This window comes from Lichenostomus cassidix, chromosome 1 (genome assembly GCF_008360975.1).
Source record: "Lichenostomus cassidix isolate B80296 chromosome 1, HeHo_3.0, whole genome shotgun sequence".
NCBI classification, from domain to species: Eukaryota; Metazoa; Chordata; class Aves; order Passeriformes; family Meliphagidae; genus Lichenostomus; species Lichenostomus cassidix.
This window is the reverse complement of record NC_139479.1, coordinates 110,353,013-110,372,544: the sequence shown is the minus strand read 5'-3', so window position 1 is coordinate 110,372,544 and position 19,532 is coordinate 110,353,013. Positions and strand designations below refer to the sequence as shown.

Sequence of the window (19,532 nt, the reverse complement as noted above, 5' to 3'; positions counted from 1 at the left end):
CCTCTGGAAACCTAAATATCTGTAGGAGGAGGTCAGCCTGGGAACATCTACCAGGCAGAGACTGGTACAAAAGGTGAAGATGCAAGAAAATACTGTCCAAGAATCTTGCAGTGCTGAGAAGCCCCTCCTGAAGACTCATGTCTTTCAGCAGTCTTAAAAGCATTGCCTTCTGTCTTGCTCCCTCATTTTTCTTTCATGGCAGCCCAGGACATTTAGAGATTCCTCTCTTTGTAACTGCTGAGCTCTTCCCTCTCCTTCCTTCTGCTCCAGTCTTTTCAGGCTGAAGTGAGTCCATGGTATTGTGCTTTCCTCAATCTGCTGAGCAGACAGCAACCAGCAGAGTATCTGCTGCTGTTCCCAGGCATTCCTCTGTGGGAATCTCAGCCAGTTAAATTCCAGAGCCTACCTCTGCCCAGGGCATTCCCTGGAAGCAGCCTAAGTGAAATGCTTCATGCTGGCCATTTTGCCATTTACCTGCAGGGTAGGGAGCAGTAGCTGGGGAGTTGGCAGCTTGCAGAGTCTTTTGAACTTGGATGCAATGGTGGAACAAGCACAGAGTGGGAAAACTGGAGCTGTCTGTGGGTCTAGGGACAGCAGTGTGTCAGCTGTGCTTGGCTCCCACTCAGAGGCCTCACCAGTAGAAGGCTGGAGGCCCTATAAATAAAATGCTGAATTCTGCTGGAGTCAGTGCTATTGATCCTGCACTGGAGACATCAGGGAAACTTCCTATTTACTAGTTTATTTCATGACTTATTTTATTCACTGTTTTGAGTGGGTTTCTTAATGCACTGCTTTGATGCACTGTGTGCCTTTGGGTTAATGATGGGTGAGCCAAAAGCATCTTCTTATTTTAATGAGAGATTTATTTCCTGAACAGTTATTTTTAAATGCCCACAGTCTCCTGCAAAGGATTTGGGGTGTCCTGGAAAACTTGGAGCGTTGTGCCCTAGAAGACCTTATGTGTATTTTGGAAGAATCAGAGCATTCTTTTCTTACTGTAACCATCAGTGGCGTGTCTGTGCTGCTGAGATCAATGCATATAAAAAGAAATGCATTTATTAAAAGATTTTAATGCAGAGATTCCAGGCATTCATGCAAAAACTCAGCTGGTTGTGCATGCCACATTAGCTTTTCCAGACTAGCTCACTGCTACACAATTGCACTTTTTGTTCTAAAGCCCAGAAGTTTAAAGGAGAGTATTTCACCTCCCTTCTGCTTATCCTCTGTGCCTCAAATCACTACCACCTGAACTAGAAGAGGCTTGGAGAGGAGAGATGACCATAGCCACATGAGTAAGAGGCAAAATTGCAGAAGTACAGTAGAAAAGAAACTCCTCAAGAAAATAGATTTGCAGAAGTGGATGTTACCTTGTTTTATCTATGTTATCTTGACCAGATGGCAGAAGACTGTCAACTGTTTGGCTAGAATTGCTTTACTCATCTTAATTCTGCTTTCCTCAGTCTCTAGTGCTGGAGGAGAGCAGGTGGTCCTTGTGACTGGAGAACTTGGACTCCATCCCACAAGAGCCAGACTGTGCCTTTCATTCATCATGAGAGTGCCAGCTTGAAAGTAACAGTTCTGACCTGCCAAAACCTTGTTGGAAGAAGGTGGCTTGGAAATATGTAAAAGAGCCACCACCCTTCATTCCAGCTTCCAGAAATCCCTCCAGCTCATGCTGACTTTGTGGCTCGCTAGATGGTTATTGTCTGGTGGGGATGTATGTTTGTATAATATGTTTTGAATAATTTCCATGCTTTAAACAGGGCTGATAGATGAAGAAAAGATTTCCACTGTCTTAGTTTGTATTGGGTTTGGGTTTTTTCCTTAGATTTCAAAAGTTCTTCTCATCTACTTATTAGCCATCCTGTGTCTCTCAGTAATTTGCATGTGAAGGATGTGATTCTCTCCTTCCCTGTCTGTGCATCAGGATACCAGTGTCCTCTCTTTGTCTTTCCATGGGAACTTAAGACCCAGACCTGGGCTGAACAGGAATTTTGGCTATGATAACAGAGAGTAAAGCCTAATTCTGTGCTTTCTGCGATACTTTGCTTGTGGGGCTTGAAATGCCCCATTCTTGTGTGTTCAGCAGAAAAGTGGGTTTTGGAGGGGATAGACTCAGATCCTGCTTGCAAAAACCATCTCCCAAGTGTGTCTTGGTCTGTGTTGTCTTTCCCTGGAGGTAAAAACAAATCACTGCTGAGCCTAAGGATTGGGCCAGAAGGGAGTATTGGAAGTTGGGGCTGTGGGCTCTGCATCTCTAGGGACAGGTTAGGTGCCTGAAGGCAGACAGGAAAAAGGTGCTTGCAGGTCTCAAAACATTCATTATTGAATAACTGAAGGAAAACCAGCTCTCTCACGTGCATACCTCGACCTCCTGTGTGATCTCTGCCGAGCTCTTGAAGCAGGGGCACTAATCTCTGAAAGCAGCTCTTGCACCCTTATCTCGTGGTGTTACTTGTATAGTCGAGGTAGAGGAGAATGAATCCTCCTTGAAAATTGATTTTCGAGAAGGGCGACTTACCTGACTATAAAGCACCACAAACATTATTATAGTCCAGGGGGAATGTGGCCTGGGATGTGTTTTGAAATGATACTACACGACTCTCCCTGTTCAGCTGTTTGTATTGCCTGCTTGCCTGAGCGCACTAGGTGGAATGAAATCAGGCTTTTCAAAAAATTGGAGAAAAGAGGATTTTCTAAGCTTCCTACTTCTGTCATTTCTTAACTTCAGCTTCAGCAGTGTAAAACATTAAGACAGTGTTGCCTGCACAGCTTCAGATGAGCCTGGGCTGCGTCAGCTCCACATTTGCTCCTTTCTTTGCTCTCCCTGCCTGTCCTGCAGACTCCAGGAGGCTGTGGCTTAGCAGGTTGCCCTGTGCCGGTTTAAGCCACAGCAAATTCCCACATCCCTGCTCTTAGCTCGCAAGTGCTGTTAAGTAAAACACATCAGCTTAACCCTCGGTGGAAGAGTTGCATGCTGATGGCTCTGCCCTCGTGTTTGCAGTGGCTTAGGCTTGCCTTAAGCTGCGGGAGCTCACTGCTGGTGCTCGGGAGCAGCAGGAGAGCTAAACCCTCGCAGAGGTGAGACTGTGGATGAGGGAGGGAGACAGAGGAGGGATTTGTTGTCTGTCTCACCTTGGCTTGCTGCTGGAGGTTATTGCCTCCCCAGGTGAGAGGCTGGTGTGGTGCATGGTGGTGTGCAGCACACTGCTGCGCTCCCTGGGGTCTGTGGGGTGCCTGGTGGGGCTGGGCTGGGTTGGCAGCCAGGGCCAAGCTGGCCAGGTGTCACTGAGCAAAGCAGCTGGGGCAGAGGCAAGTCCCAGGGCCAGGGTCACTCAAGGCAGGGCTAGGGTGTGAGCATTACCTTCGGGAGAGCTGTGGGACCAGGCAGTGCCTCGGTGTGCCTGGATCCTGTCCAGCCCATCCAGGAACCATGTCCTGTCAGGTGCTGGGAAGCAGAGCAGGAACATCCAGCCTGTCACCAAGCAGTTTTCCTTGTTCGTGCAGGGAAGGAAACATCCATGTCCTTATGGATGTCATCTTTGCCACCACCTTAAGCCTATTTTTTACTTGCAGATTGATTTGCACAGTCCCTGCAGAGAGCATCTGCCTTGCAGAGCAGGATTGCAAAGAAGTGTGCATGTGCAAGGGAGTAAAAGGTTTTCCTCCCTGGCCTGGCTGGGAGATGGAAGCAGGGATGAAGCCTGTGCTCTCTGCCGCACACCCGGCTCATGGCACTCCTTGGCTGCCTCTCTGTCCCCAGTGTCTCTGCCCCTTGGGCTGCTGTCGTCAGGGTTCGCTCCACTGACGCTCCAGATAATTTTTGCTTAATGAACAAATGATGACTCTCCCTGCTGGGTGCCGCCTTGTCCTTTTACCACCCCTGTCTGGTTTCTCCTCTTTTCCTTTTTCTTAATTTTAATGAGGTCGCTTGAACTTCTCCACCTAAATTAGCTGTCCTAATAACCAGATGCTCCTTGGGATGCTTTGGGACATGGGTGGATAGAGGAGAAGGAGCTTGCTAGCAGGAGCCTGCCTTCTGCTGTTCCCCAAAGAGGCTTTAGTTGAGGGCAGGGGCTTTGAGCTCTGAGTGTGCTCCCAGCACCTGCCATGCTGCACCCAGAGCAGTCAAGGGAAGGGGGGCAGCACTTTTGGAGGAGCATGCATTCAGAGAAATTATCTGAACAGCACTGTGCTGGTGGGGCTGGAGCCCCAGAGCAAAAGGAAAAGAGGAGGGCAGGTGTCCTTTTTCCTGGAGCTGAAGCACTTTTGAGAAGTTCGGAAAGCTTCAACTCTGCCAGGTCCGTCAAGGACAAGCCAGAACTGGGGCTGAGCATGTCTGTGTGCCCTGGACACACCGGGAGGGGTTCTGATGAGCTCCCAGGGCACCTACTGCCAAGCCCAGTGGGTTTGTGTGGGGCTTGGGAAGCTGCAGGAGAGCACTGCTGTCCCATGTGCCTGGGGTTGATGCGCTGGCTTCTGCCCATGACACCTGAGGGGTCTCACACAGCTCGGATGTGTGGCTTTGTCTGGGGAGCACCTCTTGCAAGGCACACCGTGGAGACACGGAGCAGGCTGTGCAGTGGGATCCTGTGCCTCTGCCTGGCAGGGAGCACAGCCACAGCCTTGGATGGTCAGGCTGGACGCGTGACTAGCGGAGCCCACAGCAAGCACGGAGAAGTTCAGGCCCTGAGACGGAAAGCTGACCTAATTTCCACTTCTTGCATCTTCTGTCTGATTCTCTTCTCCCTTTTCTCCTGCATTAGTTACTTCTGTTTTTTTTCTCCTGTGCCCTTTCTCACTTGCTGCTTGAACTCACCCAGTTGCATTGGGAGATGCATTTCTATTGGCATAATCATTCCGGGCAGTCGTTAATGTACCAACAAGGATACTATTGTAATCGGAGGATTTATTACTACTGCTGTGAAACAACTGCCATGCTGTCTCACTTAACTCTTCAGCTCCCCTCCTGTCTTCTGCCAGCAGCTGAATCAGTAGCAAACTGCCCTTTTAAAAAAGATGCGAGCATGCAACCTGGGGATGTGTTATTTTATTCTGTTTTTTCCTGCTGTTATCACAGAATGATGCAGTGATACAAGTGCAAGTGAGTTCAGTGCTATCCATTTCTTGATTGGGTTGCAACTGAAGGTGACTTTGTTGTTAAACTTCTCATTTAAAATAAGGCTTCAATATTTCCATGAAGATGAAAAGCATATTTTAACTGCTTTTCTTTAGACCACAGTGGTAGTACTGCTCACCCCTGTAGGACCTTGAAGGGAATTCACTGTTTCAGAAAAGTGTATGACTTCTTTTTTAGTTTAGTTAAACAATTACTAGTCTTCTATCTGCCTTGAACCATCCTTATTTTCCAGTGTAGATGAGGCTTTGCTGAAGGAAAGTAATGCCCAAATGTGCAGACTATTAATATTTGTTTCTCCCGTGGTACCCAGAGGCTGTGGCTATGTGTAGGCAAGGAAGAGAAGAGGGAAAATTGTGCACAGAGATCCTGCACCCTCAGCCACAGTGAAATTACCTCTTTGGCTGATCCTCAAATTCTGTCTCGGGTAGGACCTTGGGCAGTGAGGGGAGCTTAAAAGCCCAACAGAAACAAAGGTTTTCTCTGCCTGCATCTGCCTGAGAGTTTCTAGATGATACTTAAAAATTAGACAAGCAAAGGAGATACTGCCAATGGCATGATCAGCTCAGATCTTTTTCCCACTTGCAAAGGTGACATTGAGGGTCCTCATCAGTTTTGCAATGTGACACAGTGTGAGTTTCCTCCGTGCTGAAGGCACTACACGAGCTGGTGACTGACAAGGAGGAGTGCCTGGTGTGCTGCAGCAGGTATGGATCAGCATGTACAGCTAATTGCCAGGCACGAGGGCTCTGGAGGATTACACTGCTAATCTAGATACTGCTCCTGCCTTATCACCACCCCCTCCCTCCCTCCCTCCCTCCTGCTGCACACCTGCACACGTACTTGGATCCTGTATGGAATTGGAATCAATAGTGGTGTGGGGGAGGGATGTGAGGAGTGTGGATCCCTGAGAGCTTCCAGCGACTGGGAGACAACAGGTCCCTTGCAGCTCTTCCTGTGGCATTGGTGTGTCTCTGGTGGCAGACTCACCCTCCTTCCCTGGGGTGGCTTGAGTGGCCACAGAAGGGTCTGATAACAAAACCTTGCAGTCCCACCCTCATTGCCATTCAGATGCCCCCCAGTGCTCACCTCTGGGTTCACCACGGTGGCTCTGGCATTGCTGTTCCCCTTGAGCAACTTGTTTCTGTCTTGCACACACAACCAGAGGGCTTTGGAGGGAGGTTTATGGTGCTGAGCTGTGATCCCTGCAGGGCAACAAGATGTTGTGGGGCAGATGGAAGCATAACTCTTGCACTAATTCCCTGCAAAATCTAGGGTGTATGTCTTAGCCAGAGACAGCTTCTTAGGAGTAGGGAGTACGTGTATTTATTCTTCCTAAATAGTTCCCACCTGGTACTTGGTAAGCTTAGCTGTGTCCAGGTGGTGTGAAGTGTGCAGCTGGCGACACAGGGTAGCACCAAAGAGTGTCTCTAAAGCATATCAGTGGGTAAAAGCCGTAAGGAAATTCAAGGGGAGAAGAGATTGGTGGGTTTTGCTTCTTCTGCAGTGGCCCTGAGATGGTCCAGCTGTATTGGGTAGCCTATCTAAGTGGTTTTGCTGCTGAAGAGCCTGAAGTGTAAGGCTACCCTGGTGCTAAGTGATTTTCACAGCACTGTTTTACCAGCTCGAGCTAAGGAGCCTCTGGCTCCCAGCCTGATGCTCCTCCTGCATGGCTTAGCAAGGAAAGGGCGTCTCAGGCAGGTGTGCTGCCTTGCCTGGGAGTAGAGGAAACATTGGTAGATCTCTGCTTTGTGTTGGCTCATGAAAGTTTTGATAGCCTATCCCTTGGAGGTGTTTGGGGTTGTGGAGACCCAAGGATGAACTAGAGGCAGCCTGGGGAAAAGTGAGACACCTGGATCATCCTTAGGTGTGTGGGCAGAGTTCAGCATGGCACTGTGAGCTGCTGGAAATGGAGCCAGTCCTGGGGCTTGGAGAAACGTGTGTTGAGATGTGCACCAAGTGCACACCTAGGAATTCCAATCTCTGCTCCCTACCTGTTTTCTGGGAGGCTGTAAGCCAATTCCTTGTCCTGAAGTTAGCCATAATTAGCTCACAAAGTGCTTGTTGATTGTGTGTTATTGAGATCTGTGTATTTGAGGTGGATTTGGCTGGAACTGGGTGTGCAGGCTCCCTGAGGAGGGGTGCCCTGGCCAGTGGGGAGCAGCTCTGAGCTCCTTCTCCTGGTGCTAGCAGCTGGGCCCTGGGACTCTCCCTGGCTGGGTCCCTGACACCCTCTAGTGGAAATATTTATATTTTATATTTCAGGAGCTTTCGAAACTTGATGGTGGTTATGAGTAAATAAATTAAGCCCGATTTCAGCAGCCCACCCACCACTGAGTACCCAGCCAGTGCTCTCTGCAGTGACCTGTGGCTTGGGGACTCCTAGGAAATGCTGTATTCTTTGCTCTTAAGTGTTGTAAGTACAAGCTCAAAGCTGTCAGCTGTGACTGGCTCAGGGATGGTGACAGCACAGAAGGTTTGCTCCCAGAAATTGCTTTTCAGTTGCTCCTCTCTTGTCCAGCGGCTTCCTGCCAAACCTGACCTTGATGCTGGAGAGAAGGGAGTTCTGCTGACACCTCCAGAGAGTCATGGCAGCTGCAGGGATGGAGTTGTGTTGGGGGACAAGGAAGAAGCAAGGCTGGATGCTGGGGGAAGTGCAGAGCAGGCTGCCTGGATGGCACGTTGAGAAGAGAGCAGAAACAGGCAGGGGCTGGGTGAGAAAGAGACAGCAAAAGGATGTGTCTTGCAGCATCCCACTTGGCTGTGGTTCAGGTGTGGCTCTGCTCCCTTTCATGCAGGGAGGTGACTCTCATCTAAGCTTGTCCTTGCTTTCAAGTGAAGCTCAGCTTGCCGAGTGTCCCCAGAAGTCCTGGTGCTTCCTGCGGCAGGTGGCAGCGGAGTGAGTGTGGGCGGCTGGCAGCGTGATGGCTGGCAGCGAAGCCAGGGCTCCCAGGTGAGCACTGTGCAAAGACTCATCATGTCCTGATGATGCAAATTGATGTCTCTGAAGCCTGAACAGGGTGACTGGCTTCGGAGGAACTTCACTTCTGGGAATGCACCTCCCTACATGCTCTGTCCTGCCCTGGTGAGCGCCTTCACATTGTTCCCTGCTTCCTTTTTGCTGTGTGACTTCCAGCCCGATGGGCTAAGCCATGCCTGTAGCCTTCTTGTTACAGAGTCACGGAATGGGTGGGATTGGAAGGGACCACTGAAGGTTATCTTATTTCAATCTCCCTGCTTGAGCAGGGTCTCCCAGAGCACATGTGTGGGTCCCCCAGAGCACAATCCTTCAGGATTGTGTCCAGAAGGCTTTTGAGTATCTCCAGAGGAGCCTCCACAGCCTCTCTGGGCAGCCTGTTTCAGTGCTCTTTACTGTCATCCTTACAGCAAAGAAGTTTTTCCTCGTGTTTCTCTCATCCTATTGCTCAGCACCACACCTGGCTGCATCCTCTTGCCACCTGCCCTTTAGATACTTGTATACATGGATGAGATCCCCTCTCAGTCACCTCTTGTTGGTGCAGGCCAGTAGGGTCTGTGCCTTGGAGCAGTGCATGAGCCCCAGCAGACCTGTGTCCCCACTGTGGGAGTCCCCAGTGCTCCACACCATTCAGAACAAAGTGCTCACTGGGCTTCTAAAAGGAGTTGTGAGCTGCTGCCATGTTCAGCTGCCTCTTGAGAATGGCATTTTCCCTTCTCCTACCGAATTCCCCTCTCCCTGAACATACCACCTGAGGCACGTCTTGCGGTGTAAATAAAACAGCTGTTTGTGCATCACTGGCCAAGCGTGAGAGTGGTGGTGTGAAGCACAGAGCCTTTCTGCTGGCCCAGCCACCTCAGGGCTCTAGCTTGTTCCTCCTTGATCATCTGATCCTTCAAAAGCTGGGCTTTCATTTATCAAACACATCTCAAGTGCTCCTGGTTAGGAAGATGGCACTGACTGAATATATATGCCTGCCGTGCTGATGTAAGACAGCAGCCTCAAGGCTGTGTGCAACCCAAAAGGTCTTACCAGTTCCTTTTACCTTGAGGATCTCAGTTGGCTTTTTTAACTAAAGTAGCAAGAGGAATGCAGCACAGTATGTCAGGTGTTACCACAGTTAAATTACAGCTTTAACCACATGCTGACACCTCCTGATTTTTCTCCAGGACTGCATTTTGCAATAACTTGCGTATGTGGGATAAAGGATGCTAACCCTCCAGCCAGGTTATGACTTGGAAATACAAAGTTGTGGTTCCAGCTAGCTAAATGATGTCTGTGATAGCCTCCAGTGTGCTCAGGGGATGGTGTGGCAAGTGCTTGCCTGAGGCCCAGCCTTCAGACAGGCTTCCCAGCATTACTCCCAGGACGTGGGCAGCTCCACCTCTACCTGTCCCCCATTGGAGCATGACCTGGCTTGTCCCGCAAAGCCAGACAGGCTCCTGGGGTCAGCAGCTTCCTGTGCTTACCCAGAGAGCAGCTGTGCTGCTGAGCAGGGCTGGGGGACACACAGAGAACTGTCACCAGGACTCTCAAATCGGGGGAGAGAGGACAGGCACACTTTCTTCACAGGTACCTACTTTCACCCCGTAAGCTGTTGCACAGATACTCTACATTCAAAGCATCTCTGCAGGAAAGTCACTCCAGCAAGATGATGATTTGGCTTAATTTATTTAAATAACATAAAAGAAGTTGTAAGAGCCCATGACTGGAGGGCAAAGAGAAAGGAACTGTACATCTGTGGAAATTACTCAGTAAGGTTTGAAATGAGAAGTTTAAAGCTTGTTGTGCAGGCAGTGTGAACTGGCAAGGTTAGCTGTTGCTGTCACCACTGTTTGGGAGTCAGGGGTAAGGTTAAAAGTGAAGCAAGAAGGATCCTGGCCAGAAGCTATTGGCAGTGAGCAGGGGATGAGAGTTCCAGTGAGAAAGATGAGGGGAAGGGAAGGAGTAGGAGATGTGGCCACAGGGACAGAGACAATGAAGCATCCTTACAAGGTACTTTTCCTGTCAAGGGCAGTAACCTGGATAGTGAATGTGTGGTAAAAGAAGATGCTCCCATCCAGACTGGATGTGGGAAGATTTCCCTCTCATTTACTCCCAACTTGTTCCTTTTTTTCTTTGCCCTCTTCTGATTTTGACTTTTCTGCCATAAATAATCCCAGTGGTAGTCCTTGCTTCAGCTCATTGCTCTCTGTAGCAGTGCCTGAATGAAGCAGATGCAGCTTCTGGCAGCTCAGCTAATTTTGTCGAACCATCCAGTGCTGTCAATGAAACCAAACTGAGATATGTTAATTATATTCCACTGGTACGTGGCAAAACCGTGGGCATTAACAGGCTTGCCAACATTGCCTAGTCTGCAGAGCTGTGGAGAAGTTTTACATTCTTCTTTCCACGTGATGTTTCTTGAGAGTGCAAAGTCTAGAAAGGCTTCTTTAATAAAAAGTCTGTCTTCTGGTGGTAGAACCTCTTGCCAAATCCAAGCAAGGTTGGGGGGCTGCAATTTTTGGTTTTCTTCCTGATTTTAGCAGCTATACTTCCTTTCCTCTGGTTAATCAACTGGAAAAGTAGCCAGCAGTTTTATTACCAAGTGCCTTGACATGGCTGTGTCCTGGGAGTGAGCACTGGTCAGGATGCAATTGCATTGCTGCCCTTAGAAGAGTCAGTTCCCTCTGAGTGCAGAAACCCCTTCTTTGGCCTGAGGGGGTCATTAAAAGATGAAACGATATAAACAAAGGAGAAGGGAATTGGATCTCCTGACTTTTTTATGAGGGAAGATTAAAGGAACTGAAAATGTTTGGCTTGGTCTCACCAATGCCTGAGGAGGGGTGAAGACCATAGCAAGGCTGTGGAGTGGCTGAAGGATGTGGGCAAGAGGGGGGTCACAGAGCATGCTGGGGGGCACATGATGGAGGAGAGGCTCCTCATGACAAAATGCCTTGATGGGAAGTGGATGTATTAAACTGTGCTGCTCTGCAGCGTGATGGAAAACCTTATTCAGTTGCTGGGGCCCACTGAGCAAGAATTTAAGCACTGGAGTATGTGCTGCAGGTCATGGCCTTTCCCAGCCAGGGGCTTTGGGGACGATTCTCCTCTTCTTAGGGGCTAGATGTGAGTTAACAGGGCCTTGCTAATACTTAATGTTTAATTGCAACTGTAAAAAGAAACCTCTCCCCCAGCTCTCTTTTAGGGTGTTTGGCCCTTAGACTCAGCATTTTGGCATTGCTAACTCTGGGCTGTTTCTGCCCCCTCTGCTGCAGTGATCCCCGACTCGCTGCGGGTGACAGCGATCCCGCAGACGCTGAACAAGGTGGAGCACGACTCCCTGGAGCTGAAGTGCGAGGTGTCCAAGAGCACAGTGCAGCACAGCCACGTCTCCATCGCGTGGTTCCGGCAGCGAGGCGGCGAGGCGCCCGTGGAGATCATCTCCCTCAGCCGCGACTTCGTGCTGCGGGCCGGCAGTGCCTACGCCCAGCGCCAGGCCACGGGGGACGTGCGCTTGGACAAAGTCGGGGAGACAACCTCCAAACTCACCATCTACAACCTCCACCCCTCGGACCAGGGCGAGTTCTACTGCGAGGCGGCGGAGTGGATCCAGGACCCGGACGATTCTTGGTATGCCATGACCCGCAAGCGCTCCCAGGGCGCCATTGTCAACGTGCAAGCCACTGGTGAGTGTCTCCTCTGTTTGTTCTCCCTTGGCTGGGTGTGGGAGGAGAGGGACAATGGGGCTGTGCCTTGTAAGGTGGCTGGGGTCCGGCTCCCTGCTTTGCCATGTGCCCCACTTGGGGGGCTGCTGGTGGGGTGAAGCAGGGGAAAGGAGGGCCCAGGCACTGCCTGCAGCAAAGAGCAGTAGGGGACACTGGGGCAGCAAGGGGGCTCGGGCAGCAGGCCCTGTCTCCTTATGTGGTCCGAGGTGTAGGGCTGACACAGAAGCTAAAATGCACATCTTAAGCACTTGGTGCTAGAACAGACAGTGAGAATTTTGGTAATTGATGAGGTAAGAGTGACACAGCAGAGAATAAAATGAAAACTTTCAGCAAGCACTTTTTACTGCACAGGGTCCATTTACAAGTCAAAATTCTCCTAGCCCACAGCATAGGTTCCTGTTAAGGATCTAAAGACTCAGCTGAGCCCTTTCTTCCTCTCTGATATCCCCAAAGGTTGTGCCTCTTGACTCTGGCTGAGCAGGGTGTGTATAAGACTAGGCTTCAGGTCATATTCCACAGTGGTGCTGGATGCTGGTGTCACATCAGAGCTGCTCCCTGGAGGAAAGGGTTGTGCCTGAGGAAGCCTTAAAGCTCTATGCTTACTGGGCAAGAAGATGACTCTCTGGCAGCACAGCCTGTCTGGTGTCTCGCAGCAAAAGCAACCCTAACCTTTCACCTCTGGATATGCTTGTCTGAGGGATGTTGGCCATGCAGGGAGTAGCAAGTTGTAAGCACCTCACATGAGGCTTGCTGGCTGTCCTGGTGGCCTTTGTGATGCTAACACGAGCCGGTCTGTCTCTCCCCAGATAAGGAGTTCAGCGTGCGGCTGGAGACGGAGAAGCGGATGTACATCGTGGGCGAGCCAGTGGAGTTCCGCTGCATCCTGGAGGCGCAGAACGTCCCCGACCGCTACTTCTCCATCTCCTGGGCCTTCAACAGCTCCCTCATCGCCAGCCTGGGACCCAACGCTGTGCCGGTGCTCAACAATGAGTTTGCCCAGCGCGAGGCCCTGGGCCAGCTCAAGGTGGCCAAAGAAAGTGACAACGTTTTTGTGCTGAAGATCTACCGCCTGCGCCTCGAGGACAGCGGCAAGTACAACTGCCGGGTGACCGAGCGGGAGAAGACCGTGACAGGAGACTTCATCGACAAAGAGAGCAAGCGGCCAAAGAACATCCCCATCACTGTCATGCCACTCAGTAAGTAGAGATCAGTGCCCAGCCGCTCCTGGGGGCATTGCTGCACTGGGCAGGTAGTTGGGGAAGCTGTGATGTGCCCAGGCAGTGGCAGTGCAGGAGAGGGAGGATAAGAGCTCACATGCTGTGGAGGCTTGGAATCCCAAGTGGCAAAATGTATTTTTGATGTTGGGAAGGGGATGAAAAGGAGTGATGTGTGTCAGGTTCATAGATGGGGAATCATGCCCCCACCTTGGTAATGACACCAGCCTGACAATTCTGTTCTTGAGCTGAAGGTACATGAGACAGCCTCTGACTTGCTCCTCGCACCTCTCTCCTCACCTTGCTCTGCAGGGAGCTGCGTGCTTTAAAGTATTCAGCAGGCACAACTGGGAGACCTGCGTGGCCTTGGTTTATCCTAAGACCTGCTAGGTTCCTTCAGGCTGTTATGTGATGGTGATTCAGCTGTCTTGCAAGACAGCTGTACTGGGAGGAACCAGGTGTGCTCCTTGAGCCCCAGTGCTCTTTAGCACGGAGCTCTCTCCTGGTCACTGTGTGTCAGCCAGCTCTGGTGGAAACAAGCCACTCAAGGCTTGCCTGAATGCTTTTTATATTTGTCAGATGAAAATGATAAATACAGAAATAACAGGTTGAAAGGAGGGAATCCACTGACTTGCTCCTTGTTTTGCTCTCTGAAACTCTGGTAGTCGTGGCATGGTGAACTATGCATGGGCTGCCCAGCCTGCCATGGCAGCGGGCTTTGATCAAGAAGAGGGTAGCTGCAAGAGGATTTTGTGCTGTATTTATCTCCTATCTCTAAAATTCATAGGGAAATGTAGCCCTTTCCTCTAGCTTTTTTTTCCCCCTCCTCATTTCTCCAAAAGAAATTCTAATTCTTTTCTCTCCTACCGATATTTGGTCTCATTTGTTTGGCTTTGAAAATTACTCTAACTAGAAATCTTGCATTGCACAAATGTCTAAAATGTACTGTTTCTAGACCCAGCCACCTTTCAGGCAGATTTGATTCTTGCCTTTGATAAATCACCAGCTTCAGGAACAAACATGATGATTTTTCAAGGGTGCTAATATCCATTACTCTGATGGAAGGCAGCAGGAGTAACCAGCAATCAATATCTCTGAAAAACTAGCCACAAAGCCTTACACCTCTGGGAAGCTCAAGACACCAGATTTTTTTGGAAAAAAAACAGTGATAGCTACCTATAGTGTCACTATCAGTGGAAGTTTGAGAGAGCTTCTGCCAAAAGGTGTTGGTAGGAATGGATGTGGCAAGATGGTGATCGGGATGACGTGAATTGAAAAAGCCACAGGGAGCTGGAAGCCTTTTTTTTTTGGCAGAGCCAATTGCACGCAGTGCATATTGTAGCAACAGAAATTCCCTCAAGTCTTGCTGAGATCCCATCCCGGACCTGTGACCAGAAGACACAGCCATGGCAATGTCTCCCAAGCCATAGACAGAGAGATTTTTCCCAGCTTTGGCCTACACCTGCCTTGAGCGTGCAAGTCACCAGGAGCAGCTCGCTGCCCACCAGCTGTTTTTGGATGTGGTCACGCATGAGGTTAAGACGTGCCTGGACCCAAATGTGTGGGCAGTTTCCTGCATCTGGTAGAAAGCGTCTCTGGCCGGCAGCATCCTTCTTACAGCCTGAGCAGTGGCGAGTGTGTGTCATCTCCCCTGTGTGTATGCGTTTCTCTCCTTAGAGACCAGCATCTCCTTGGAGATTATCAACAACGCCAGCAATGTCTTGGAGGGAGAGAGCCTGCGCTTTGGCTGCAACGTGCGCTCGGCCTTGGCGCCCCAGAGCCGCCTCTCGGTGGCCTGGCAGCTGGTGGACAAGCTGAACCGGCGCAGCGAGATTGTGCGTCTGGACCGGGAGGGCACGCTGCACCCTGGCCCTGCGTACGCCGAGCGCAGCAGCTACGGGGGCATCCAGGTGGAGCAGGTGCGGCCCGGCTCCTTCACCCTGGAGATCTTCAACAGCGTCAAGGCGGACGAGGGCCACTATGAGTGCCGCGTGGCCGAGTGGACGCGGACGCTGGATGGGGAGTGGCAGATGGTTGGGGAGCGGCACACGAGCACCCTGGTGTCCATCACTGCTCTGGGTGAGTACTTGAGGGCCCTGGGGCCACGGTCCCCATGTGCCTGGCTGTCCCCCAGAAAGTCACCTGCGAATCACTGAGGCTGTTCTTGGCGCTCCTGCCCTTGCTTGCCAGCAGGATGGAGGCACCCAGCAGCCTGCCCATGGCTCCTTGTAGGTTGGTGCGAAACGCCTGCATGTGCCAGCATGGGTGGGGGCAAAGTCTGAGGGGTGGCTGTGGCAGGAGCACAGCAGGGGATGGCTGAGGAGAGGGATAGGGCTTCCAGTGTCCTTCGGAGGAGAGAGGCTGCCAGTCCCATGATGTGTCCCACCAGCATTGGAGCTAGGTTTTGCTCAGCGCAGTGTTGGTGCTCCACTGGCAGCCCATGGACATTGAAGCCTCCTTGCCTGCTGTGGGTAAACCTTAGCTCTGCTCACCAGATCAGGAGTGCGAAACGCTGGGCAACTGTTGGCCCAGCCAGCAGAAATGGCGAGCATCTTTGACAGAAAGCAGGAGTCAGGAATGGTCCTTGCTGTTCCTGCAGGGAGGCAATGAGCTGGAACCACAATGTTATCCATGACCAAGCTTAACCAGCACCTGGGATCGTTGCAGCTGGTACTCTGCTCTGCCAAGGGGCTCCTGTATTTCAAACACAGCGAAACTACGTCAGTTTAGGAGAGGGCAGGTAGGGAGTTAGAGATTTTGCATGGATTGTGAGTTACTTTGGTCCTGCTGGGCTGGTTCCAAAGTGATGTGCAGAAGGCTGAAGAAGGGATGACTGCTTCTGTGAGGCCACTGATTTGCAGAATGCCAAGGCTAAGAAAATCAGGGAGCTCTGTTGAAAGGTCAAGATAGGAACAGTGGCAGGAGGGTGCGGATTGTGTGACTTTTCTTGGTACTCTGCAGTATTAATCTTAAGCTTTGACAAGATGTGTGTGAGACCAGACTTCAAAGTCGTATTGTATTCTGATGAAAATCTTGCTTTTTTCCTCCTTTCCTCTCCTTTACTTTTGACCTTCTTTCAGAGGCTGTTTTGTCTGGAGTTAGAAATCTTTTCTGTACAGCTTCCAAAAGCAGGTAGGGATGTTCTTTTGTGAAGAGCTAAAGGCAACTTCTCATCTGGTTTCAATGGTGTCTTCCTCATGAGGTCAGCAGCATTTGGCCTGCTACAAGTCCCAAGTATCAGCCCTTCCCTTTGTTCTGCCACTTACAAAAGAGTTGAGATTGAGATTTTAAAATGTGTCGCTTTTACTCCTGTCAAAATTTAAGATGCTCAGAAGTGCACAGCAGTTCCAGAAGATGTGATGGAAAGGTGGTTGTCCCACCTCCTTCGCTCCTCAATCTCCGGCTGTTGAGCATGTTTTGTCAAATCCTAAAAAATTCCTTGGTCTCTTCCTTTAAATAGCAAAGCTGAAGCACCTCATAAAAATACAGTAAAGAAACTATTGAGTATTGCCTGGTTGCTGCTGAATCTGGTATTTTTTTGTTCAGCTTAATGTTTTTGAAATGTCCTGGGAATCTCAAGTGGAAGGTGCTAAGAAAGAGCAAGGGAGGTTTATGGCTTCAGAAATTGCTATTTTTAAAAAAATGCAGTAAATTTAGTGACACTCACATTTCAAGTTAAGGTCTAATAGTTTGCCAGTCTGCCAGGGTAAGAAACCCTTTAGCTGAACCACACAGATGATGTTCAAACCCATAAATCTAACCACAGGGTGGTTCAGAAGCAATATCCAGAAGAGAGGGGTGTACTGTCAGAAGAGCCCAGATGTTCCTGAATTTCCAAGGCTCTCAAGTGCGTGGCAGGGATTTAAGTTTGTAGCTGGTCAGGAGGGAGGGGGTGAGGGAGTGCTGAATTTTTGTAGGGAGGTTTTGCAGAAAATCTGTTTGCTTTTATGCATGGCTTCTTTCCTTTTGTACCAAGCCCCAAAAGAAGAAGGGCTTTGGTTCATTAACCTAAGTGTCATGACCATGTCAGTGGATTTGAAGACTTGAGAAACACAACTGGCTTCTGCATGGTGGTCAAGAAGTCCCTTCATGAAGCTTCCTTGTCCAGGCCAACTGGAGGGTAAACTTGATGAAGTCAGCTGGTCTTGGTGAAATTAAGTTGGCTTTCTAGGGCCTTCCCTGGCTCAGGGTTCCTCTGAGCTGTCCTGGTAATGCACTTGCTGGGGCAGGAGGGCTGCTGCAGGGTCGGAAGGTGAAGGCTTACATGGGGGTGAGACACAGCAGCTCTGCAGGGGAGGCAGCCTGGGTCTCATGCTGCACTCCTGGGTAATCACTGAACATGCTGTGAGAGGCTTTAATCCCGAAGATTGACCTGTTTTCTCAGTAATTACACATCCCGGAGCTCTGGCACGGTGACGCTGTGGGGCTGCAAAGGCATTTGCTGGCAGTGTGCAGATTCAGTGGTCTCCATGCTGTGCCCGGTCTGCCTGCAGCAGCAGTGAGCTCCTGGCTCATCTCTTTGAGCCAGTGGCAGGCTGAAGCTCCATGCTGATCCCAAAGATGTTCCTTTTTTGACTGAGCGCTGTCTGGGGTCTCCCCAGCAGTGGCAGCTGTGCTCAGAGCTGGTCAGCACCGCAGGGAAAAGGAGAACTGTGAGCCAATGTGGGATGCCCCATGGAGCCTCCCAGGAGGGGAGCATTCCTTGGGGATGTTGGCAGAAGAAAACAAGGTCCCTGCTAAGTCTGCTGGCCACACTGAAGTGATTGGAAGAGAAGAAAGTATTTCTCTCTGCAGCTTGGAGGAAATGAGCAATGGAAATACTCTGACTGAAAATGTAAGCCTGACCAGTTTACAGTTGACTAACTGGAATACATTGTCTTTTAATTACTAATAGACTGCTGATTTCAACTCCTCTAAACAAACAGAGTGCTGAGGGTAGACAAGTCAAAGTGTATTGACCAGCTTGCAGAGTGACAGACATGCAAGGATGACTGCATAAAGCCATCCTGGAGTTGTGATCTGGAAGAGAACAAAGGCTGTGCTGTGTGAAGAACAGGAGCAACCAGCTTCTCTTTGTTTGCCTCCATCCTGGGGTTTTGTAACCATTGCCACCTCTGTGATGCATGTTTCGAAGGCTGCTACTTCTTGCTTTCCTCATTTTTCCTCCAGCAGCAGCAACCAGCCACAGACCTGGGGAGGTGTACAGGGTTGTGAATTGTGGGGGGCTGGTGCTGGGCAGCTGCTCTGCCAGGTGCTGCTCCCTTGCCACTGCTGCTATGTTTTCCTGTGGGGTTTTGGCAGCCTGCAGGGGCTGGCTGCCTGCCCTCCATGTTTTGGGGGATCTCACTCCTTTGGGCAGAAATCTGCCACCACCACAGCCCATGCTCATGCAGGCAGTCACAGCTGCTCCAGCAGTGACCACTGTGCACGCACTTGTGTGTTGTTGCCTCTGCTTTTCACGTCACTTGGCAGTTGCAAACGAGAAGCTGACACAACTCGAGTGGCTGATTGCACCAATGGATGACCACACTGGCTTTTGCATGCTGACAGCAGGGTCTCCTTAGGCAGGGGTTTCTCAAAGCCCTCTCCTCTCTTCCCGCAGAGGCCGGATTTGCCGTCACAGCCATCTCCCGCACGCCGGGCGTGACCTACAACGAGTCCTTCGACCTGCAGTGCATCATCAAGCCCCACTACCCGTCCTGGGTGCCGGTGTCGGTGACATGGCGCTTCCAGCCGGCGGGCAGCACCGAGTTCCACGACCTGGTCACCTTCACGCGCGACGGCGGGGTGCAGTGGGGCGACAGGTCGGCGGGGTTCCGCACCCGCACTGCCATCGAGAAGGCCGAGTCCAGCAACAACGTGCGCCTGAGCATCAGCAGGGCCAGCGACACCGAGGCTGGCAAGTACCAGTGCGTGGCTGAGCTCTGGAGGAAGAACTACAACAGCAGCTGGACCAGGCTGGCAGACAGGACCTCCAACCTGCTGGAAATCAGGGTCCTGCGGCCGGGTGAGTGCCAAGGGTTTATGGAGGGGCTGTGGGGCATGTCAGGGGGATGGGGTGTGTGCTGGTGCTGCAGTGGTCTCCCCTGAGTTAGGACTGCTCTTCTGGCAGTCACTGATGTCTCTCAGTTTTAGCTGGCTCAGGTGGAACTGCTCAGCTCTGGCTGTGGTTATGTTGGAGCTCTTTTATCCACCTCTGGGAAACTGGGTGTTCTCTTTGCTCCTTGCGTGCTGTTCATGGGGTTTTCTGCTAGGAGGTGAGATGGCTGAGCTCAGTTCAGTCTCTGGACTGTTCCCGTGAGACGGGGGTGGTTTTCAGGTTGCTGCCTCCATTTATCAGGAGAGACTCTGAAAAGAGTGGATAAGAATGGGGCAGACAGGATCAAAGAGAGGGATGTTCCCACCAAAGCCTGCACATCCATACTCTCATGAGCAGTGTATTGCTGTCTCGGCCTTAGGGCTGGTGTTGGTGTTTGGAGTGAGGCTTTTAACACCTT

The 19,532-nt window shown here is 50.8% G+C and overlaps 1 protein-coding gene across 8 annotated transcripts in view; it reads left to right on the top strand.

Annotated features, from left to right (window-relative positions):
- The window catches only part of IGSF3 (immunoglobulin superfamily member 3), a 171,064-nt gene that overhangs the window by 127,349 nt on the left and 24,183 nt on the right, over window positions 1-19,532 (top strand). For 7 of the 8 annotated variants that reach the window (XM_085076058.1, XM_085076068.1, XM_085076076.1 and 4 more), the window contains 4 exons: window positions 11,372-11,782; window positions 12,628-13,017; window positions 14,713-15,114; window positions 18,638-19,042. In XM_085076058.1, the coding sequence (XP_084932184.1) occupies window positions 11,372-11,782; window positions 12,628-13,017; window positions 14,713-15,114; window positions 18,638-19,042 (1,608 nt within the window). The remainder of the gene's footprint in view (window positions 1-11,371; window positions 11,783-12,627; window positions 13,018-14,712; window positions 15,115-18,637; window positions 19,043-19,532) is intronic. The other variant, XM_085076109.1, reaches the window with a different exon arrangement.